General features: G+C 45.2%; 1 protein-coding gene and 1 long non-coding RNA gene across 3 annotated transcripts; both read left to right on the top strand.

The window, feature by feature from the left end:
- The first annotated feature begins 3,715 nt into the window (after positions 1 to 3,715).
- On the top strand, positions 3,716 to 11,673 carry LOC138061579 (uncharacterized). 2 transcript variants are annotated; one of them, XR_011135419.1, is made up of 2 exons: positions 3,716 to 3,847; positions 7,888 to 11,673. It is a non-coding gene; the product is annotated as an uncharacterized lncRNA (long non-coding RNA). The 2 variants fall into 2 exon arrangements; XR_011135420.1 differs by lacking the exon at positions 3,716 to 3,847 and adding an exon at positions 6,401 to 6,616.
- Positions 11,674 to 16,867: 5,194 nt separating this feature from the next.
- C1H21orf140 (chromosome 1 C21orf140 homolog) lies at positions 16,868 to 17,729 on the top strand. Its single transcript, XM_009667641.2, has one exon. It carries the CDS (start codon positions 16,868 to 16,870, stop codon positions 17,627 to 17,629), a length of 762 nt encoding a protein of 253 aa, XP_009665936.2. The 3' UTR covers positions 17,630 to 17,729.
- The last annotated feature ends 6,330 nt before the right edge of the window (positions 17,730 to 24,059 follow it).

The raw sequence follows: 24,059 nt of genomic DNA, 5'->3' as shown, positions 1-24,059 counted from the left end.
ACTGTGAGTGCCTCTTCTCAGCCTCTTCCAGGAAAATGACTCAAGCTGCCACTGAGAGGAAGCTGGGAGAAGGACACCACAGGTTGTCACCCTGCCCAGCCAGGGCCCTTTTTCTGCATAAAATAACTCAGTGCTCTAAAAAATCCTCCCAGCTTATGCCTAACTTTCTGCAAAAGGGCACAGTTCTCCTCTAGCGTTGGCTACTCCAGCTCCTTGCAGGGCAGGTCTCCTCTCGGCACTGCAGCAGCATGCCAGCCTTCCTGGGTGTTGTGCCCCTGCCTCCCAGGTGAGCCAGGCCTGCCTTTAAGACATCTCAGGGCGCTCTGGACAACAGAAACCCCCAGGAGGATTGGTGGGGAAGGGGTACCCTTCAGTCTCTCTGTCTGAGGGGATGGTTCATTTAACCCGCATTCCTAGAGAAAAATGCCTCCCAGTGCATGACCTAGTTTTTTGAGGAAGTCATGTGGCTTGCTTGCAAGGTACCACATGGGGTTCTGGTCCTCTGTACTTCTGCCCCTGATGACCAGTGTGGTCTGCCTCAAGGACTCGTCTGCATGAGGAATGCTCCATTGCTCATTTTAGATCCAGACATTCCTTCATTCCACTTCCTCCGAGGTGGTCAGGTCGCCCTGGCTCAACAGGAAATACTATTTGAAGACGTGATCCACCTTATATCCCACAGGGGTGAGAGCATGGAAAACAAGCCAGCACACTACAGAAGAAAGTGTGCATGGGAAATGCTTAAAGTCTGAAGCTCATCTGGGCTTGTCCTGGCTCTTCAATAGCACAATGAATCTTCCATTCCTGGCTCATTTCCACCCACCGGATTTTAAATACAAGTCTGCCTGTCTTGATAATGCTCTGTATGTGCTTCCTGGTGTCCTTAGCCCCTGGGAGGTGGGAGCATGAAGACTAGTACAATTTCCACTGGCCCTCATATCCCCCACTACAGTTTTGATTCTTGCTGTAGTGTTGGTGACAGTCTAAAATCCTACATTAGCGCAGAGATCCAACTAAAGTACTCTTGCTGATTTGTATTTTTTTCTTATGTTATCTTTAAGGAAAAATTAAACCTAAAAAGTGTGAGGATTAACTCCTCAGCTAATGGAAAGCTAATGGAAACATCCCAGCTTATTCTGGAGTCTTTGTATCTTCATTGAAAGACTCTCAACATTTTCCTTCTGGCCTTGCTGTTATGTTTGTGCTCCAAACCCATTCCCTCATGCCTCATTCCTTTTTAAAAGAAAGGTGTCATCGGCACTGGCACAGACTTCTAGGGCTGTCGATGGAGGAAGGAGACTGTCTCCATTAGGCAGGTGCTGAGTGCTTGTTCCTGCTCAAGGGACATGTTTGTGGCTGCACACCTCTCTCCACCCACACCACAACGGGATCCAGCCCTCTGATGTGTTCCCATGACTTCCGTCCTTTTCAAGAAATCCTCCCCTCACCTAAACATCGTGGCTACCCTAGCTCCTTCATTCATTTTACAGAGAATTGTATCTGGATGTTTCCTCCAGGTGACATGGGACCCTTTTTGTCCTGCCTTTGGGAAGGAGAAGCAGGAATCCTACATACTTCAGCCTCGGTATGACTGAGCATAATGTTTATCTCACAGCACTTTTACTGTCTTTAGATTAGAGGCTGACACTAATCATCTAGTCAATAGAAAGAAAGCCCCTCCTGAGGGCATGTCATGCTAAGAGAGAGGGACTCATCACCTTTGTGACTATCTGTCCCCCTCCACTGGGTAGACAAGCTCCCCATACAGTCCCAGTCAGTGAGATAAATCCCACTTTTGCTGTAGGCATGAGCCTGTCCCTCTCCTATCCCCATGTGGTATGGCAGATCAGGCAGACATCATCACCAATGGGTTTGTTATCACTGTTAACACTTTTACATTTTCATTTGTTTATGTTCCCAAGAAAAATGACCATCAAATCTAAGGAAGAGGTATGAAAACAGGTGGCTTCTCCCTCCTCACACTTTAGCTAGGGAGAGAGGTGAGGTAGGAGCTGCAAGGAGACTTGGAGCTATACTTGGTGGGGCAAATGGACATGGTGCAAGTTTCCCCCTTCCCTCGCTCTCACGACACTACCTCCAAAGCTAGAAACAGGACAGTGACTCTAACATAGCGCTAATAGATCAGTCTAATGTGGCCCTAATCTGATGAGCCCTGCAGAGAGGCAGGCTAACAAGCCATGCTGCAGTGCCTCGCTGACCCAGCTATGCCATTGCCAGGGCCCTCGCTAGCATCTCCACGTGGCCTTGCGTTGTGCCCTGCTGATGTACTGGCTCACTCCCAACCAGCCTCAGTCTCCAGCACAGCCCTGGGCAAGACAGTATAGACATGACGGCTGGTATTTTGTCCTCTCCACTGGGTTTTGTCTCTTGGAGTGATCGTGGCTTTAAATTGCTAATACTCTCAGTACCACATTTCACGCCTAGAGCTGGGGGTTAGCTATAAAAGTCCTGCAATCTTGCAGCAGTGCGAGTTATATACAGATGGGGAAAGCGCAGGAGGGAGTTTACCCCCGACTCTCGTTCCCATTAGGCCTTGCTGCCAGTGAGTCCCCAGATCTCATTTTCTCCAGTGAATAACACCCTGCTTCTGGTTTTGTCCTCTTACTCGCTCCGAGCTTGTTAGCCAAAGGTGCAGCTCGTCTAACGAGCTGCTCATACTTTCAAAGCACTGTGTGCATTGAATCCAGCAAAAATTAGACATGAAAAAATGAGTAGTTTGGAAACAAATCCCACAGCAAGATTTATGAATCTGTCTGACCGCGATTTAATAGCAATAGCTGCTGATGCTTCTCAAAGGCAGACAGACCCTGCTGTCATGGGGCCCTGGTTACCCCAGCTTTTATTTGTCCTACTCCCTCCTGTCTTTTGGCAGGGAAGGAAAACTAGCCTACTTTAGCAGAAGCTTTACTCTTTACTGAGCTGACGTTAGTGGAAGTGTTCTGGCATCGCAGAGTGTGCCCATGATAGCAATTGTCTGTGGCTCCCATGGCAAAATCTGAGTTAAATAGGAAATGCTGTAAACTGCGATCGGTGTTATATGTTGATCGTAAAAGGGGACTTGAATACGAAGGGGTGTAACTTGTACTGTTTTGGCATGTAGAGGGTGGATGAACTGAATAGAGCACCCCTGCCCAGCTGGCAGAACAGGATAGAAGAGGCTGTGGCAGGAGGATGTAAGATGAAAGATAGTAAGGTTGCTTCACCAAGCATCGTCTTTCCCATTCCTATCAGTACTTTCTTTCCCCATCCTTTCTCCAGAAGTGCAAAGCAGGAAGAACAGGGATGTAGGTGTGCACCAAATGCGGAGAAATAACTGCGTATTCTCTTTCCTGTTGCCTGAAGAGATGGCACCAGCCGTGATGTCTTGGGGTGACTAGAAGACAGATATTTTCTTCTCTATTTTGAGTATTGCCAACTTTAAAAATTCCAGATCTATGATGAATAACCAAAAATCAGCCTCAGACATAACATCTATTCTTACACAGGCTCTGTCCAGCAACAAGTGCCTGCCTGGAGAAGTCTTTGTGCTTTATTTTGCCCTGTACTGAGGCAACTGAATTCTCTCCCTCCACGAGATGAGGCAACATGTGGTCACTTGCCTGGAGCCCCCACACTGTACGAGCCTTGTATGCCCATAGGATCCTGTTACCACATTACTTTGGCGACACTCCCTCATACATAATGTGCCTGTGATTACTTGCTAGAGGCAAGAAGCAGAGGCCACTCCTCTCTCATGCTCCTTAAATAGTTAAATGCATTGGTCAGCAAGGGAAAAGCTTCACAGCTGAAAGAGGTGCTGCTCCCAGGGTATATCCAAGTCTACAATGTAAGTAAGCTCTTTGAACAAGTACGACATTTCATAGCTGTTGTTATGGTACCTGGCGGGTCTGGAACGTCTACATGGAGATAAATAGGCACTATTTTAACAGGGGCTATTTTTGAGATCTTTAATCGTCTCGATTATTATGGATACAGATTTTTCTTAAAGTGCTGTTCTCTGAAAATTAGCTCTGTTTAACACTCAAACTACCAATCATTTTTGGAAAATTAGCCAGATGATAGGGCATTATACATGTAGCTATACGGGTGTTTTTATATCATTGTGTGTATGTGTTTGTAGGGAGAGGAGAAGTATATGTACATATATCTGTGTGCATACATTTATGTTCATGGATTTAAACTTGTCTATGAGATAAATGATAGTAACGAATACTTACAACTGAAACGTATGGAACATACCTACGTTCACACGCAAAACAGAAAATGGTTAGAATGGAAAAATAATGTTTTGGCTGTGGAAAAGCAGTGGAGAGGGGATTGTGTAGAAACAAGATGAGTCCCACTGTGAAAGAAAATCTGTTGGGGATGGGGATGGGGATGAGGATGGGGAGAAAGTGACAACACGGCCACCTGAAGTCTCAAGGAGTGTCCATGTACCATCCCTGTATCGTTCCAATATTACGGGGGGGGGGGGGGGGGGGTGTATGTACATAGGCAAATGACACAGTCCTATTTGTACAAAACCATTGAAACCTGTTTTCTCTCTCCTAAAGGCCTGGTGAGGCACAACAGCAGTCACTAATTCTTACCTAGATGCCACTAAAGGCAGATCCTGTTCCTAGCTTTATTCCCTCTCATTTTGGGGTGAACCCTGAGGTTCTGCAGGCCTTTCAGTTGTGTTGCACTTGTTCTTGGCCTCCAAAGTCCACTGGCTAAAAATCTCCAGCGCGCTATGTGCCGACCTGAGCAGAATTAGGTAGCTGTTAAAGTAACAGGTGATGCTTTGCCCTTTCAGCTTGTTATGTCATTTGCCTCAAGCCTCTCATTATTTTTTTCTTGGGATTTGCATCTTTAGCATTGCTTTTCTGTTATATTTCATATAGGAGAGAAAGCTTTTCAAAATGTGGCCCATTACGTGTATCCCCCTGTGTTTTCCGTACGTACAGTATTTTACTGTAGTCGGATGACACATAGCTCAGCAATACCCACACTTGGCAGACTTTTCAAGTGCCAGTCCAACGTTTAACCGGTTTCAGTTTTATAGAGCACAAAGCGCTGGATACCCTAGAGAGAGGTGCATGAGGAGCTGCATGTTAAAAAAGTGTGCTTTTTGAATTAAATTTAAAAAATTCAACAATCTATATGCCTTGCTAAAGGACTAGCACCACTCCAGTAGCGGCAGGAGTCATGGGAGCTGATGCTAAGTGCGGGATCCCAAGGGCAGCACTGAGAAGAGCTAGAGAAATTTTAAGAAGACAAGAGGTCCATCTAAAATGTATCCTGTCTGCAAATATGACCAAAAGCAGAGATGTGAGGTAGGGTTTAAGGTGACCCCTAAAGCACCAGAATGTAGTTTGGAAATGAGTGCGGACCTCCCACTGCAAAAAAATGCTGACAGTAGTATGCATTGAAAGTAATAAATGTGAGTGAAAGAGCACTCAGAGCTTAGCCTCACTTTTACTTGGTGGTAAATGCATATAGTTGCAGCAACCAGGCACAACATAGTCTGGGGAGCAGGAGAGTATTTCTTTGGGGGGAGGGGGACTGCAGAAAGTTAGGGTGGCCATGTATCAAGAAAAATAAGGAGCACTACGGTATCCCTGAACTTTGGTGCTCCCCAGGTGTAGCAGCCCATCATGGCATTGGCCACCAAACCCAGAGCAGAGGGTTTGGTAGCATATGACAGAGAGACAGAGGAGGGATATGTGGGTTTTTGGAGCAAGAGAAAAAACCTTATTATCGGAAGTCAATTTACTTTCAGTAAAGCTTTTTCAGAATAAAACTTTCAGCCAGCGCCCACTTGAGGTAGAGAACACTTTTTTTTTAAATTGTGCACTCTGAAAGGGGAAAAACAAGATAGATTTCACTTTTGCAAAGTATTATGAACACTCATCTCTACCTGAACCGAGGACATATAGCCAGACTGGGCTTGAGTGCAAAGGCAGTTTAATTGCATCTGGTTAGAAGTATGGCAGGGATCTTGCCTTTTTATTTTTCTGTGTAGACCTAAAAATCCTAGTTAGCTAAAGACTAAATTCTACCCCAGCTAGGTAGTCCCAAATGGCCGCTATTGTTATAGTTTGTGATATTTCCCAGATGTGTTTCCAGTTCCTGTGCTGCAGTTGTAAATCTCCTCTTGCCTCTGCGCATGGCTGTCGTGTAAGTTGTACGCTCGACTCCGGTAACTGGCTGCAGGGGTTATTTGGCTATTAATAGATTCCAGGCAGGCCAGTCACAACCCAGCCAGCAAAGTAAACACGTTCATTAAAAGATAATAATTGCAAGGAGGTGGAAACCTAACCAGGAATAGCTAATCTTAATCATCCAGGATGTTCAGGCAATTTCAGACAACCAATCCATGCTTGCACATTCAGGTGACAGGCCCATCACAACTGGCCCAGAGAGGAAGTGCCTGACTTCCTTGAGTGAGGACTAGTGATCCTCACAATGCGGGACGCACAGAGAGGAGATAAAGCATCCCTTCCCGCCAGTGCCTGCTCTGGAGGGAGCAAGCAGGATGCAAAAGAAAAGGAGGCCGCCAGCTGGGGATGCCGGTTGCCCTGACGTTGGGATCTGACCATGAGCTTTTCCAAGGGTAATGCTTGTTTTCATGCTGCCAGATATCTCTTGGTGACTGGAGGAGTGAGCTGCTCTGAGGGAGATTTCTCTAGTCTCCATCAGAAAATTTTCATTTTTTTAAATTCTAATATCCATAGCTAGCTCTTTAAATGGCTTCTTGTACGAGATTTAAGGAAGTAGTCAAAGCCTCAGGTGTCGTAAATCACCAGATGTCATACTGAAATATGTGGGCTTGTATCTCCAGTTTGTACAGACCCTTTGCAACTAAGAGAGCTACACAGGTTTACTAGCACTGGCTGAAAAACAACAAAAAGCAACAAAGTAAATGTCGTTAAATTAGTGAAAGTGGCATATCTGAGATGAAACTCTTGGTTTCTGTTTACAGCTGGACAAGACTTTATGGAGAGATTTGCATAACGCTTTTCTAAGATTATAGCATGCTTCCTGAAGAAGGGTATTTCAGAGAACCAAAAATTATACACAGATTTGTATCAAATTTGGCAAATTGTTGCTGCCAAAAGAAATAGCTTATTATTTAGATGTAGGAGTGGGAGATGGAGTCAAAACTTTTCTTCTTGAAATTTTTCACAAAGGAATGACTTCATGTTTTTTTAGAGGCAATGGTTTAATTTTTTCTTGCACGAAAAATGACTCTGAAAAAAGCTCATAAGAAAAAAGAAGATAACCTCAACAAACATAATATGGCAGAAAATAATTTCTTTCTCAAGTCTCCTTCTCAGCAAGATAACAAACTTATACCAATTTGGATTAATTTAGTTCCTTCCCACTGTTTCCTTCTTTTGTCAGTTCAGCAAGTTTTATTGTAGATGGTTTATTGCCCTTCCACTCAGGATCCAGAGCTGTAATATAGTACTGTTCTCCTTTTGGTTGAGTGGTACTATCATTTGAATTATGGCAGTACCTAAGCACGTCATTGTGTTTACATCGTGATAGTCATAGGATTTGACAATGTTATTCCTTTGTCCTGAATTTGATGCTACATCACTATCAACACAAAATCAGCTTAATGGGGAGTGGTGTGTGCCTGTGCATGTGCATGCACATCTTTAAGGCAGTGAGCAACAGTGTTTAACTCTGTTGGTCTTGAATAAACTTCCCACTGCCTTTCGTGGTGGCTCTGTGCATGGAAGAAGTGGAGCTGAGAGAGAGCTGAGTGTAATAAGGTACACAGCGGAGGAGATGCAGTGTGAAAGACTTGAACTAGAAGACACAAAAGGAAGGAATGCATTAACCAGCTAAGTTGGTTTACTGTTTTGTTTTGTTTAGCTTTTGCAGCCAGAGTGGAAACAGAGAATGGATTTCAACAACCACACAAATGACAGTTCAGTCAAGCAGAATTTACTCCAGATGTTAGTGGAAGAAAAGAAGACCCTTCGGTTCAATAATTTCAGCAACCCAGCCTTGGAGTTGCAAGAGGAGATAATGGCCTCTTTTTATATCCTCATCATCGTTGGGTTTTTTGGCTTTCTTCTGTTTGTCATGATGCTCAGCAATATTGTTTCCAGTAAGCCTGAAAACTACATTGACTATCTCTACTCTGGGAAGCTTAACCCACCAAGAGCCAAAGTGGAGCTTCCAGGAAAGGACAGCAAAGACACATTGGTTATTATCAACAACATTGCCCTAGTGGAGCTGCAAAAACAAGACAATAACAGCACTGTGTCTGAGACACCATACACAGATGCGGTGCTGAGGAATGTATGAAAATAAGGTTTTTTACTATTTTATCATGCACAAGGAACTGAAACAGGGATATTTTTCCTTCACGAAAGCAAGAAACTAGGAGCTGTGCCAGGACAGATGCAGACTGGTCTTGTGCAAGCTTCCCACGCGCAGCTGTGAAGGTACCTGAAGTGAAACCTTTGTTATTTCAGCCTCAGGCCTTTGGAGAAGAGGCTGGAAATCAAGTCCTTACTAGCCTAGCTCTTTCATGGCTGCTTTTATAACATGTTTTTATAACTTGCCCCTCGGGAGAATGGAAGGCCTTCCTCTTCATCGTGCTGCTTCAGCCGGGCCAGTATGTTTCCAGTTGGGGTGCTGCTGGTGTGCCCGTTTGCTGTTATTATTTATTTATTTATTTGAGGGGTTGGTGCTGCCAGCGAGCTCTCGGGTGTGTGCTCTGCAACAGCCTTCATGGCACATCTGCCCTCTCCACCACACTGGGGCACCCAGAGGTGGAGGCAAGCTGAACGGCATGTCTGGTCCTTCTGGAAGAAAGATTATTTCAAGGATCTGCAGGCACACGTGAGACTTGAACTTGTTTGCTCACTTGGGAGGCTTGGTCTCGAACAAGTTTTTTGATTGTGGTCACTCATTTCTCAGCAGGTCTCTTCCTGCACATCACACCTTCACCAAAGCCCAGGAAAACAAGGAGGCCCAGGACATCTTGGCATCTCTCCAGGGTCCTTCCCAGGGTCCACCGGATGGCCACTAGAGCTGACAAGCCACAAGTGCTGTCCTCAGGGCTGAGCCACCATTGCACCAATAATCCCTGACAAATTCCTTCAGTGTTTAATGCTAATCCCGTCAACAAAAAATCCCACAGGCCCTCAGCATCTTCTGCTTCCTTGGATGGTAGACAATAAGCACAGGGGTTAAATGGTAGCTTGAAGGTGCCATCTGCTGTGACACAAGCCACGAAGCCTCATCAAACACAAGAAGGAGCAGTTTGCCCACCAAGCAGCTCAGTGGTGTTCAACTCGTGTCCTGCAGAGCCTGGGGGCACTGGGGTTCAGGATGGGTAGCCACAATGGGGCAAAACTATTGTTAGAAGGCTTAGACTTGCTGTACTGGGTCCTCATATTCACTGGAAAACTTTCCAGAGTCTGCAAATCAAAATTACTGAAAACTACTAGTGTAGATACTGTAAGAACATGAAGGTATTTTATTATGGAAGAAAAAAATTCTATAAAACCTTATAAAATGGTATGCCTGTGAGCGGATGTTGCTGGTTCCACTCAATCTCTTTTTTTGTCTGCTGTTTTTTGTTACTGATGGGAGAAAAATTCTTGCCAATTTTGTGCCCTAGAAAGCATTGTCATTCTCCCACCACCACCACCTTTTTCCCCTCTAACTTTTCTTAAACTGGCTTTTTCAAAATCTGTTGCTTCATGTTTTGCTCTTGTGACTTCTTTCTTCTTTTTTAATGTATCCCTTGCTGCCATGATATAGAGTTATTATTATGGGATTTTGCCACTGTTTAGTCCAAGCCAATTGCCTGTAAATGATTTACTTCATGTGGACCATATCCTTACAGGGAATTTCCAAAGACTGATTTTGTAAGACAGGTTCCAAGATTGATACTTTCAGCTGATAGCCAAGATGAAATCCACACTGCTATCTTGGCTGTCCGTATTTCTCGCTCCAATTCCAGAGATTGAATTTTCCAACACAGACATCTCCTTTTTTGGACAGGTGCATATTCCCCAGAGACTGTCTCCAGCAGAGAGTTGTTAGGCAGCTCAGTTAGATTTAGAACTCGCTGTCTTTGGCTTCATTATCATGTCTGGTTTAATAACTGCTAGTTTTGAGCCAGAATCCACTATTTAAGCTCACAGCTCCTGACTGCACTCAGTAGCCCCACTCCAATTACTTCACCTCAGCTATTCAGATCTAAAATTGAGAGGCGTTTTGGAGGTATGAAAAACATTTGCAGTTCCAAGTCTATCTCTTCTTCTTGGTGTGGGTATTTCCCAAAAGAAGGCAAGTATCCCACTCCATTTTGGAGAGGGATCAATTTCTGCCCAGTGCCAGCGCTTAAATGAGACATTAACCTGACTTCTTGCAATAGTGACAATTCCTCCTGCTTCGCAAACTAAGTTTATCTATTTTTCCAGTCGTGCAGCAGTGTCAGGAAGCAGGGTCAAATCTCTTTTTCCATCGCAAATGTTAGATACAGGCTTCAGACATCCATCATGACCATGAGGTTCTGGGCAGTGAAATTACACCTCCTGCAGGAGTGGCTGCTCCTTTTCCTGATGGGCTGATGTAGCCACATGACGTGTTATTTTCTGCCTTCTGAACAGCTTCAAAAAATGAATACACTGCAAATTCTTTGCAGAAGTCTTTATTGGTGCGCTCTTTGGTGTTCCCATGGGGAAAGCACATTCCCATTCATGCTCCCCTTGGTACTCGGCTCTCACGGGTAGTCTGGAGGGGTGAAGCCCCCCTGTCTGTGCTCACCATGCAGTGGGGCTCTGCACCATATATCAACAGCTTGAATTAGACCTCGATCGCTCAGGGCATGGACCTAACAGGTCTTTCCTGTTCCTGGACCTGGGCACACCCATCAGCTTCTCCCAGCCCCATCACGGGGTGAGATCACCAGCATAATCCTGCTGCTCAGGTGCCTGAAGCCCCCATGCGCGGGGTGGAAGCTGGTGCCCTGACAGATTTCCTCCATCTGGATGGATGCAGAATGGGGACCCTGAAGTGTGATCTGAGCAACATTTTGCTCTCTGTGCTGAAGGAGCTTCTGCATCACCATTAAAACAGGCCATCCACTTCAGCTGCTGGCAATCCCCCCTCTCCACTACCCTCTGTTAATCTTCCCAATTGTTTACTTGGGTTTTGGTGTTAAACTGGGACAAAAGTTCCTGTAGGTGTGCTCCTGTAGGTATTGCTGAGCTGGGGCAGTGTGTTCCCTCCTCTCCTGTGGTCCTTGAGGGTTTACAAGTGCTATTAGCAATGTCCAGTCCTACCAAGCTCCCCGGCTACCTTGATTCTTCAACTATAGGATCAAGTATCAGTGCAGTTTGAAACACTTCTGTTTCCATCTCAGGGGAACTTTTTTCCCCTCAAGGAAATGCCTATGTATGCACATATCTCTGATGGACAATTTCAACTACATCTGATAAAGGACTGCAACTCCCAAAGATATTCCCTTTCTAGAGATCTCAGGCAATAGATGGTCAAGTAGAAAAGAAACAGAAATATCTACTGTTTGCCTAATATCATACGAACTGTTTACATGTGTTTCATTGTGTTTCAAATTTCATTGTGTTTTTATTGTGTATTTTAAAATAAAGAGTTTGTGATGATTTTTATCTTGTATATAGAGGGATGATGATTGGTATCCTAATAACATAATTACTATGTAACCGATAATTGGTATCCTAATTGCTTCATTAATAGGTTCATGAGTAAATGGTAAATTTGTCATTTGGCTAAGTGGTACACTAGACTTTAGTACAACACAAAAAAGGTGCATTAGGCGGGGGGGGGGGGGGCCCTCGCCTTGTGTAGGCAGTGATTGAGATGATGGGTGCCAGCCCACCTGCAAAATGTGGATCCTGTAAAATGTGATGACAGTGTGGGCATCCCACTGAACTGCTCCATGTTCAGCCCACCGTCCTCATATCCACAGGCATATGGCAGCAAGGCCAGTTGCCCCCAGCCAGTACCCTGTGCCTGGCTGTGGGATGTGATGGTTGCACACACTGGGGGGTAGCAGAGGAAGACGCGTGGTCCCGGCATCGAAGCCCAAACCCCAAACTTCATGGGACTGCTGCATTGCCAAGCCTTGCTCCACAGGCACGGCTCGAGCAGGGTCTCTCTGGTAGGGCAGTGGAGTGAGATCGAGATGCTGTGGTACAAATAGCTTAGGGATAAGGTGGCTATCAGAAGAGTATTTTCCTGAATCCTAAATGAACTTGTGAGGCAGGGGTTATGCCCATATATTACACTGTGTCCCCATTTTAGAGAATGTCAGAAGTCTAAAACCAGAAAAGGAGAAAATATCCCTGCCCCAAAGTGCTCACTGGCTACGTGGACCAGGGGTTGGAGGTAAAAGGAGAGGCAAAAAAGGGTACCCAAGTAACAGAGCAGGTGAAAGGTAGCAATGGAAATAAACTCTACATTTCTCTATGTCTCATCCAGTGCCTTGTGTCTGCTACCCAAGTATTTTAAAGTGCAAGATGCAGAGAGTGTGAATAATTTTTTTAAAGATAAGCAACAGGTTAGTTTCTGTCATGTGTATGAGCGGACCAGAAAAGAGCCCAGTTTTCAAACAGTTACTACAAAAAGGATGAGAAAGCAGCTCATCCCTGATGCTTCATTACAAATCATCTGCCAGTATTACCATTAATATTTTCTTAACCAGCTAGCCTCAGCCCAGTTCATGAGGCCTGTAGGAGGCAGGGCCCACTGCAGACACAGGCACAGTGATGCCACCTGACACGCTGAGAGTGTCACAGTGTCCTTCTGCAACAGCACCGAAATACAGTGATTACACAGACCTTGCCCAGGACTAAGGCCTCATAAGCAGAAAGGCAAGTTTGCACCTCCTTCATCAGCCTTGTTAAATCTCTTCATCGACACATGAAAGCGAAAATAAGCTCTATGCCTACAGCAGCAGGCCGTCTATGTCACGTAGAATTTGACTTCATGCTGCAAAAATATATAGGGCTGGACAGTTAGAGTGACAGTTTCAGAACTGTTCACTTCAGAGAGTCTAAACTGAGGAACATCAAACCTAATTTTCTTGGGCATCCCCAGCTGTTCCTGCATGCCAGGTCTAGCTCAGGTCAGGACTGTACTTTTGAAGTGAATCTGCTCTCCTCATGGAGCAGTCTCGGAGCTCACAAGTCGGATTTCTCCTGGATGAAACTGAACTGGAAGGTGAGCTCCAGGAGGACACCAGATGCACTCTAGCTGCTAGAGGGCATTCAGCGCACAGGTTCAAATTAGAGCTAGTGCAAAGTAACCCCCCCTGAAACGTATGTAACATGGATGACAGGTCCAGCACTCACTCTTTTACTCAACAGATCCACTCCTATCAGACCACGCTGGTTACTAAAACAGACATAGCCATACATACACAGTCCTGCCAGACTGCAGTAGCTGTAGAGGAGGTACATTGTAAGAAAAAAGTATGCACTGAAGGTAGGCTGAGCTCTGGGCCTGCAAAAGGAGAACTGCACACAACTCCTCAGCTAGTCAGAGTCTTAAATAAACATGGGGCTATCCCATCCACTTAAGCAGGTAAAAGATAAAAGTTCTATTGCCATGGCAGAAAGGCTAATGCAGAGACTGGACATCCTTCTCCCTGTTGAGAGCTGTCTGAAGAGGTAAAAAGCCACCTGATTGTAATCCAAGACATTTTGGGCCTCTGCCAACCACCCTCCCCTAGTTTTGCACCAAAAGCCTCTTTAGCATTTGTCACTGGGTCAGGGCAGTTTAAAGTATAGTAAAACACAGAGTGGCCTGCTGCATTAACAAGATCCCCAGGGGAAGGTCACTGTTTGGCCCACACGAGGCTCTGTGGCCTCGTGGATAGAAGAGAGTGGATACCCCATCAGCCAAACCTGGTGGCACTGCCACGGTGGCCAGCAGCAGCGTTGCAACGGTGTGCCAGGATCTCCTTTGTCAAGGGCAGGAATGGCATATGGATCCACCTCAGCCCAGCTGCCATGCACCAGTACAGCCCCAGCCCTGCGGAGCAGAAGCCCAAGGGCTGCAGCTCCTGTGGGTCATCTGCCTGCACTGCCCTGGCTATGAATGAGGCCAGGCAGGAGCTATATGAAGCTGGCTGGGACAACAGAGCAGCAGAGCAGAAAAATTGTCAGATCGCTGCCCTGTGGCAAAAAGCCCCCACCATGGCTGCGCAACAGGTACCCACGGAGGAGAGCTGCTGCCAGCGCAGAGCAGCAGTAAGTTGCTGCTTCTTGCCAGCCAGTGAGCGCAGTGGGTGCAGGTCCAAGAGGGACAAGGAGGGCAATGTAGGAGAGCCACCCTGAGCCCAGGACAGCCAGCGGGCTCTCAGACACAGGCCCGGTGAGGGAGGAGTGGGTAAGGAGATGTCAACCCCTTACCTCACCCTTGTCCCTGGGGACCCTGCCCAGATACGACCATAATTGCTCTCCTGCCCTATTTCCTACTGATAACTATTCAATTTCAGAAGGCAACTAAAAAACAAGAATCAAAAAAAGGGACATGCCCTGTTTGCATAATGTCAAGGATGGGATGCTCCAGTTAATTTGCAATTCAGTGTATCCTCTCTGGAGAGGACAGAAGGAAAGGATACTTTCAGTTCAGGTAACATGAATTATGATCCACAATTCCAATGGATGTCAGAGACGGGTTGTTGATTACAGATACATAAGAAGATTATAGAATAAGATTTCTTTATAGGTAGTTGTTTAGACACTTTACATCCAGCTTCTGAACAGCGAGGTCTCTAAATCTGTATATAGATTTATAAATGTGTGTACTTTACAAAACTAATAAGCACCCATAACTTCCTCTAGGACTACTCCTGTTAGCTTATGCCCATGTACGTACCTTTTAAGGACAAGGACCTAACGCTAAAAGAGAAAGCTATACCACAGCAGAAAAACTAATAAGAAAAGGTATCGATATTATTTTGTGGTGTGTGAATAGGTACTGTAGATTCAAAGTTTTTCCTTATGTACACAGTCTGAATTGGCCATCATATTGTAGCCAGCTAACAGTTAAACCATGTAGGCTTTTTTCTGGGGTATAACCTTCTCATATCAAATTTCCAGGCTTCTGTTCTCTGTGCAGTGCTAACATGATGTGCATGATCACTCATCTGCCTCAGCAAGGAAAGCAACCAGATAGCTGTGTTAGCCCCTGTAGACCATGTTCCTGTTCGGATACATTTTGACTTCACAGAGTTTGCCACAGCTTTCGGGGGAAGGCAGTAAGAGGAGAAATGTTCACGAGGGGATGACGTGGACCGTGGGGTATCTTCATTCCAGAGGTAGACAAGGACATGTGGGTCGTCATCAGACTGACGTGTTTGTGCTGTTCAGCTCCATCTGGCAGACTGATAATGCTGTCAGCCTTTACTCCCAGCCTAGTAGCTATAGCTAAGTGTGAGCAATTTAACACTCCTGTTGCTCACAAGTTTGTTCCTGTGGTAAAATTCTGCGTGTGAATCTGAGGGGAGAAGGAGGGACAGGTAAGAAAACGGATGGGTCAAAATAGTCCTCATCTTCTGCTGCTCCATGCCTTTCCGCAGCTTAACACCTGCTGCCTGCTGTGCCTCTGCACGCATGCATGCACAGATACACAGACACGCAGACACACACATACACACACGTATGTGTGTGCGCGCACACATACACATACACACACACTTCTCCTCCCTAGCTATTAGTACTCCATCCCCCAGCCCAGCTGTAGCCCCCACTTTACCATATGCCTCTTCTGCTGCAGAGGCCTTGAGCTGCACGTCAGCTCATCCTCAGGAGGCTGAGCGGGATGCCCCTCACACGGTGTCTGCTCCATTGGACACCTTGCACCAGGCGTACCTTGCAGAGTGGCACGCGCAACCTGACAGCACCTCATACACTGGCAAGATTGGGCTCGCCTTGCACAGAGGCTCTTGGCGGGTGTCCGGAGGTCTACCTTGTTCCCCCGTAACCAGAAAACCTGGGTTCAGGTCCCCCTTCCACCTGAAGGGTTTCAGGTCCACATCTTCCACAAGGCCATACAGTAGCCGGAGAGGAGAGGGGACAGTTTCTTCCTCTGGTCTTGAAACTATCCTATGGAAAAGAGCAAGATTCAGTGTGCACTGGGCACAAGCAAGAGCACAGCCATAAATGTAATGCTCGGCTTGCCAGGCTCCCTTCCCACCTTTAGCCTCCCCCACTCCTAGGTCTTACCCAGCAGGCTGTTAGAGAAGGATTGGTATTTTCAAACATGCTTCAGAAGCAAAAAATGTGTTCTGCTTATTTCTTTGGGAAAAAAAAACCCATTTATGGACACATCCTTGTAGTAGATGCAGCTGGGTACGGCCAGGCTGTGGACCTCAAGAGGACAGAGGCATTTCCTTCAGCAGACACCAGAAGCCCAAGGAAGGTGAGACTTCAGATTCTCCAGTCATAGATACTTCTTGCAGCCTGGCTCAGGCCGTGGCATGGTCTCTGGGCTGATCCCAAGCAGCTCCTTCCTCCATCTCCCGATCCCTCCGCACCCCTTTTGGTGACATAAGGCTCATCCACATGCGTATGCCAGGCCTGAGCACCGCACCCAGCACTCGGAGAGGGGAATCATGATATTTGAGATGAGCAACATCCTGATGCGAGAAGCCTTGAGCTGCAAAATTACAGTTTACTCAGCCTGATGGCGCTATTGTTTTCTGAGACATCTGCATCTGGAACCCTTGGTGCTCGTTGGTTGTGACACGGCTGATAGGTAGCAGGGCTCATTATGAGCTCATCGATTTCCGTGTCCTTCTCCTCAGAACCTCACAGCCCTTCACAGCTCTCGGGACACCAACATGCAGCGCTTTGCAAATCCGCTTCTCAGGCACATCATTCATAGAGGCCACTTCGACGCTGCTTCACAGATGCAGTGTCTACAGTATTTAAGAGCTCTGCGGACACTGCAGCTTAAGGGCTTCAACACTGTTTTTTTAGGAGAAACAGATATTCCAGAAAGCTTCATAACAGGAGATAAAACAGCTGAGGAAGACAGCCTGAGCTGGCCAATATGGACACTTGTTCATGCTGGCAGCAGCCAAGGGTGGGTGCCTTGGAGGTACAGACTGCTATTAAGAGATAAACTGTCCGTCGATCGGCAGGAAGCTATCTTTCAGGAATTATGTGATTCTCTGACTCTGTCCTGTGGGAAATGTGTAATTGTGACAAAGGACAAAAGGCAGATGATGCATGTGGGGACAAAAGAAGTCAAGGATCAGGAGACAGGAACTCAGCCTCCAGTCCCACCAGTTATCTACATGTCCAGCATTAAGTGTTGCCCTGAAATTGCTAGAGCCAATGGCCATGAGCTTCTCGCTGTGCCTTCATCTTACAGCTATCTCTATCCTATGGATGTTGCCTGGTCTTCTTTGAAATGGTTTATTATAAACAACAGGCAGGGCTTTGCCTTGAGGTCTATTGAGAGGACCTACTCCTATAGGTGTATCCTCTTCAGTGACTTGATTATGAAAGGAATAGAGAAGATGACTCCAAGCAAATGGAAGGTAGCGATTAACAAAGTGAAGAGATGGGAGAACTACTACCTGGACACATTTTCTTAACTGGGTCTTTCTGCAGGCAGGCCTCAAAGGTACCTTGATTCATTTTTAATTACTCCGCCTGTTCCAGCCCTGCCAAGCCCCTTCCTTCAAAGGATGCAAACCTAAAACACACCTGTCAATAGTCCTAATAAAATAGGGCATTTTAAATATGAATGTTAAGTTTTAGATGCATTGCAGGACTAGGTTGGTATGTGATACACAGGCACTGGGAAGTTTGCCTTATTGCAACAATGGACTCAGAGCATGCCCAGGATTAAGTTAGCCTGCCTTCTGGATAAATTCCCCTATTGTGAGAATCATGAGCCCTAGCCACAGATGTAAATACCCCCAAATTTTGAGGAAGATTGGGCTGCAAACTGAATTCTGCAGGTCACGCCTATCTTTGATCCAAAAGGATGGACTTTCCCAATAATATAGGTATTAATATTGATAGCAGCTCAACAGTCCATTTTGCCTAGTACCTTGCTTCTAACAAGGGTCAGCAACAAGCGTTACAATGAAAGGTAAAAGAAATTTTGCTAAAAGGAAAGTTCCTTTCTAAAGGCTATCAATCAGTAGTTGGTTCAGGCTCTAAAGCAGGAAGAGTTCAGTCTCCTAGGATAAAATATGGCATCTATCACTGGAGATTTTCTTTATCCGTGACATTGAAGCACTCTAGTTTGAGTCCTACTGAGCACTCAGATGTAATTATTTCTCATGGAATTGAGTTCAAAATATTATTTATGAGTGGTGCAAAGTGGTATTTCCTAACATCGGTTTTAAATGAATTACTTTTCAAGTTCATTGAACGCTCTCTTGTTTTTATAAAGTGGTTCTCTATGTTGCTCAATACTTTCCATGTGCTTATTGTGTACTTCTAAGACAGAGAATCAAAACCATAAAAATGTAAAAGAAACAAGTTATGAGATATATTCACAGGTTTTCTAAAACATCTCAATACACTGAGAAAACCTGCGGAGTTCCCTCTACCTTCAGAAGAACTGGTGTATGTAATTCTCTAGAGTTGAGAAGGGAATAAACAGGGACAAATAACCATCTCTTCTCAGCTCTGTATGCATCAGCCAAAAATATCAGCTCATTTTTTTACAAACAGAAGCAGCAGGGAATGGAAAATTAAGTGCTTCAAGTACAAGGCAGAAAGAGTGAAAGGAAAAAGGGAGAGGGGTTGGAAAGGGGCAGGAATGCTTTTTTTGTTCTGGTGTCATGGCCCTAAATATATTTTCACACTGTTTTGAAGCAGCGATTGCTTCACTAAATGTCAATGAAATGGTGTGAAACCATCTTGAGAAGAGAAACAGTCCAATACCTCTTTATCACAAGGGTAGACAATAATTGCACAGTAGCTTGGTTTTCTGAAGAAACAAATGATGCACAGCCCATTTTCACAATGGCTCTGCCTGCCTTCACCCGGTGACACTGCACTGTGCTATTGCGAAAAAGCTATGGAGAACCAACAGTGCACTAATTGCAGCCCTAGTCACATCAGCATAAACCCAGTGGCTTCGTTGCTTTAGTCTGGATTTACATAAAAAGGAGTGAGATCAGAACCTGAACCCAGCAGCGTCCCAGACCACTTCCTCTTCACAGCTCAGCCTTACCAGTCTCTTCTACCCACTTGTTTGCACAATTCTGGGTTTAGGGCCAAATTGCAACATTTTCATTCATTGCTAGGGTGTGCCTTACGCCTCAGTAACTCTCAGTGGAGTCAGTGGAACTATACACAGAATCACCTGCTTTCCATTCATTTTTAGCAAGAGGGAAATATGAGGAAGTAGCTTCTCTCGCAGGAATTTACGAGTGTTTCCTATTTTGTATTCTTTGCTAGAATGAGGGTGAAGCCTTCATGGAAAGAAGAATGAGGAAAGAGGAGGTGTTTGGTACCGTATCTCCTAGAGAGCAAGGGGAAAATAGCCTTTTGCTGCAAAGGACTCTTGGCTTGGGAAGGCCTCTCTAAGCACCTTGACTCTTCCCAGCCTTCTGTTTGGAGCTTGAGGGCTAGTGAACCTTTTCTACCCAGTCCTGATTTTTGTGTATGGAAACCTGTAGGCAGAAAAAAAAGTGAGTTTGAAATCAAACGAACTTTGATATTTTTTACAAACTCCTCCGAGATGAGTCCTCTACTTCCTCCATCCCTCCCCCTTTGCTGCTGCACAAGGACAATTACAAATAATGTTTTCTACAAAACTTTGTAACCCTTTGTACTGAAGAAAAATATTGTGGCTCATACAGTTCTGACTCAACTGGCAATTTAGGATGACAAGTGATTTCTTTAACATATGACTAAACATTCTAATAGGAGGATGTTACCAAATAGCATGTGCCTAATTCAAGAGCATTTGAAATAGCATGCGTGAGTCTAATATCTTCTTGGCAGGATTTTAAATAGCTATTATTTTATTAGGTTTGCTAGCAATAGCTCTTGTAGTGAGGCCCACTCTACCTGACCATTACAGGATGTCTAAGCAAGTAACCTCTGTTCCTGCTCCCAGCTCTCTGTGTGACTGAGATGTACCACTAGCATAAAATAATTAAAGTAGCTTTACATAAAGAGGAGAGGCAAATGCAAATGTGTATATTGATGAAACAAGCTATCACAGATGTCCCTCCGCTCTAAGCTAGCTGGAATGCAAATCACCTGAATTTTTACATGACATCTCATTGACTAATTACTTGTAAACCCATTTCCAAGCCTCGTCTTCAGGAAAAAAGACGTTCATTTTCCTCCAGTTTATGAAGCAGGCCTGTAATGATCAGCTCAATGCAGTCCTTTCTCTATTTTCAAGTTCTCTGTTTTAACACTATGCTGCAACCCAGGCTGCAGACAGGGCAAATGCACTTGGGCCAAGAGCCTAGAGAGGCCTGAGTCGGGGACATAAAGATGGTGGGACACAAGAAGTGAGCTCCAGTGACTGACTAGGCAGAACAGAGCCCACTCTGTGCTGTGCACAAGAACAGAGAGAAGGATGGCCAGGTAATGGAAGGACAACCAGCAACTTTCAAAGCCCAGCCTATGCCTCTGTGAACTTGTTCCTTGAAATTTCCTGCTGCAGTGATCGTGTGAAGGAGATACAGTGGGACTCATAGCATATCAAAAAAAAATAGACCTGGGAAAGAGTCACACCAACAGAAGATGAGGCATTAGAGAGCAAAACCAACAATATGAAGAGGAAAGTAAAAAAAAAAAAAGCTAATAAAAAAAGGACAGTCACTCATAGTATGCTTCTAGTAATCGATACAGAACAGCTGTATACATTTTTTGTTCTGTGAAACCAGCTCATCAGAGTCTCTGGAGAGACAGTCCTTTCAATTCGTGGCACTCCGGGGAGGTACAGCCTTTGATGCTATTACACAGGGACATTCTCAATAGTTCTTTTATCACATTCAGAGAGCGAGAAATTGTTGCCATATGGAGATACACATGAATACATGCCTAATCACTTATTTGTGCCCAAAGTTTTCCTCTACAGGAACAAATGAGGAGTCCATCGTTGTGGGGATAACTCATCTGGCAACAACAGAGGCTATGTGTTATCAAGTGGAAAAGGGCCAGCTTGTGATCTGGTTATACCCATGATGGAAGATTGATACACCACATGCCAGTCAAGGTCCAGCTGAGCCTAGATAATACGCTAGGCTTGCTTCAATAGCAAAGATGGACCGGCTTTGATTGCCAAAGCCACACAGTGGAATGGCACAGGTTGTGTGTAAACATCCAGCCACCTCTGAGCCCCCACCTATGAGGTTAATAAATAGGGAGAGGATGCAGTAAGTTGGTAGATCTTTGGAAGTGATTTTTGCACAGCTGGAAGAACAGCAAAGGGATGTGGACTGTGGGACAACTGCCTGGGGAAGACTGAAACGAGAGGTGTATGTTAGCTCAGTCTACTGACTTCTCCCACGATGGAGCTGGAAGAGGGAGATAGGAGGGTTTGTCCAAGCGTTCCTCTTTGCCCAAAGTGTGTTGAGAGCTGGCAAACTGGTGGAGAAGCCAGCCAGCTGTCACTGCTGAGTATGAGAGTTGGGATCAGGGAGGGTTGTGAAGGTTGACATTGTCTCTGTCCCAGACAATGCTGAGAAAAGCAAGAAAAAACAGCCGGAATAGCTGATCCCCAAAAAGAGAAATGAGGAAAGAAATGCTAGAAATAGTTGTCTGTATCTGAGGCTCTTAGAGCTGGTGACCTGAGCCTAAACAGTATTTAGCTGACTGATTTGCAGCAAAATGGCCCTAGAGCGGCATGGGGTAGTGGCACAGCTGCCAGAATGCCTGCATGCGACAACAGATGAGGAATCCCAGCTGCCCCAGGAAACACTCAGGTTTTTCTAGCTGGCAACCCTGTCTTGAAGTCGACACTGTACAGCTTCAGCAGCGTGCTAGACTCTGCCACAGCACTGGAGGCTGTGCAGAAATGAGGAGCTTTGCACAGCACCCAGGTAAACAGCCCCTAAAACTAGCCTTGATCTCAGACAGGAGCAGGACTGCAGCTGGCCCTGCCCTCGGCATTGCTCAGGGCAATGTTGGCTTCCTCCAGCAACAAAAGTGCTGTTGCATTGCAGGTGAAAGTCTCATGGCCTTCAGACTAAAAGGCATTTAATGCCTCTGTAAAGGTTCATTTGGGCTAAAGTGTAAAATGGTTAACAAGAAAACATTCCTGCTGAGCTCTTCTTTACTTTCTTTCACTTTAAGGACTAGAGATACCCAGCAACCACTGAGCTCCTTCAAGCTGGAAGAGCCCTATTTAAAGAAGATACTTGGGTCCTCTCAGAAACAGGCAATGTTTAGTGTTTTCCTTACAATTCCAACAGCTACTTTCTGTATTACTATGCAAGGATTTCTGCTTTTGTTTAAAAACACGTGGCCTTCATGTCAGTAGAAGAAAGCCTAAAGATGCAAACACTAAATGAGTAAAAGCCAATAACTCTTTTATTTTCTCAGCCTTCAACACTTGGCATTGGTGACAGTGACAACATGTGATAGTGAAAGACCTGGGTGAATCAGGTATTCTGTAAGGTTAAGTTCCCCATCTTTACAACATGAGTATTTTTTTCAAAGAGAATAATTTTATGGAATAGATAAAGAGAGAAGTTGTAGGTCTGTAGGCATCAGAAGAGCGTGACCTGGCTCACTTTCTGGGATGGGAACATGTGTAAGAGAAACCCATGTAGATTCCCTGCCCTCTAAAAAGCTGCAAACTCATACATGCTGCATATGTCAAGGCTCTCTCTTCTTGCTGTCTCCTCCCACTTGCAGAAACTCAGTTGAACTGAATTCTTTATTCCTCTTTTAAGCTTGCCTGGACTGATCACAGAAAATTTCTTTCAGTAAGCAACCAGGCTTCAAGGTCCCCAGCTGGTTTCTGAAAGGGAAACTGGAACAAACCTGAGCTGGTGTCTCCCCCCAGTGTCAGCATATTTTCTTGTTCAAGCCTACGGCTTTAGCACAGTGGACGCTAGAGGTGAGCGAACCTGCTGTAACCCACACAGTGAAAGGAAACATGGGCATGTTCTCCTTCCCGATTGGCTTTCACAGCGTGATCAAACCTCTACCCTGACATATCAGAGAAGAGAAACTGGTGCAGATTTCAGAACAGATACAATCTCTTTATTTTGGAACTTCTAGGATATCAGCCTGCTGCGACATCCAGTGCAAGCTCTGTGGGTGGTTTATGCTGTAGCACTGCTCTAAAGTTAGGGAAAAAAGCAGCCAACTTGGACCGAATTTGGAGTCATAAACATACAAAGAGGTTTTCCGATCTGGCTGTAGAGGGAAAGAGAGGGTGACGGAGAGGAGACTGACTAGGAGACTGCCTCCTCACAGCTGTTTTTTTCTCCGTGTTTAAGGCACCAAAAAGAAAGAGGCTCCTTACGTTAATTCCCTTCTTTCACATGTTTGGTCATTAGGGTCCCCAGATTTTAATGCCAGTCTTGATTGCTTTGGGTGCTAAATGATGCTAAATTGAAGTAACGCTAAATTACTTTCTTTAAAAGTGGATTGCGTACCTCTGATTCTGCGTACAGAGCAGCTCTGCTGAAGGGGAGAATACCTCTGCTTTCAGTTTAAAAAACAAAAAAAAAAGCACATTATTGCTATCGGGCTAGAAATTTTACTCTTGGATAGAAGTCTAAAAAAATCTGGGCTGGGACCGATATGCAAAGACAATGCCTGACTGCACGGAGCCAACATGTTGCTTGCTTTTGAAGCTGAGGGACACTACACAGGCCTGACAATTTCCTTTAAAGTTTGGGCCATGTGGCTTAGGTAAACATCGTGGTGTGTTTCCCTCAATGGCTGCTTAAAGGAGGTGCTTAGCAGACTCTAACTGAACACAGCAGACCCATTTAATTAAATTACCATTCAATTCCATGTTTGCATACCCAGATGACTGCTGAGACAGTGGAGAGAAACTACTTTTTTATGATGGCACTAGTTCTC

The sequence above is a fragment of the Struthio camelus genome, chromosome 1 (assembly GCF_040807025.1).
Source record: "Struthio camelus isolate bStrCam1 chromosome 1, bStrCam1.hap1, whole genome shotgun sequence".
In the NCBI taxonomy this organism is placed as follows: Eukaryota; Metazoa; Chordata; class Aves; order Struthioniformes; family Struthionidae; genus Struthio; species Struthio camelus.
This window is presented reverse-complemented; position numbering and strand designations above follow the sequence as displayed.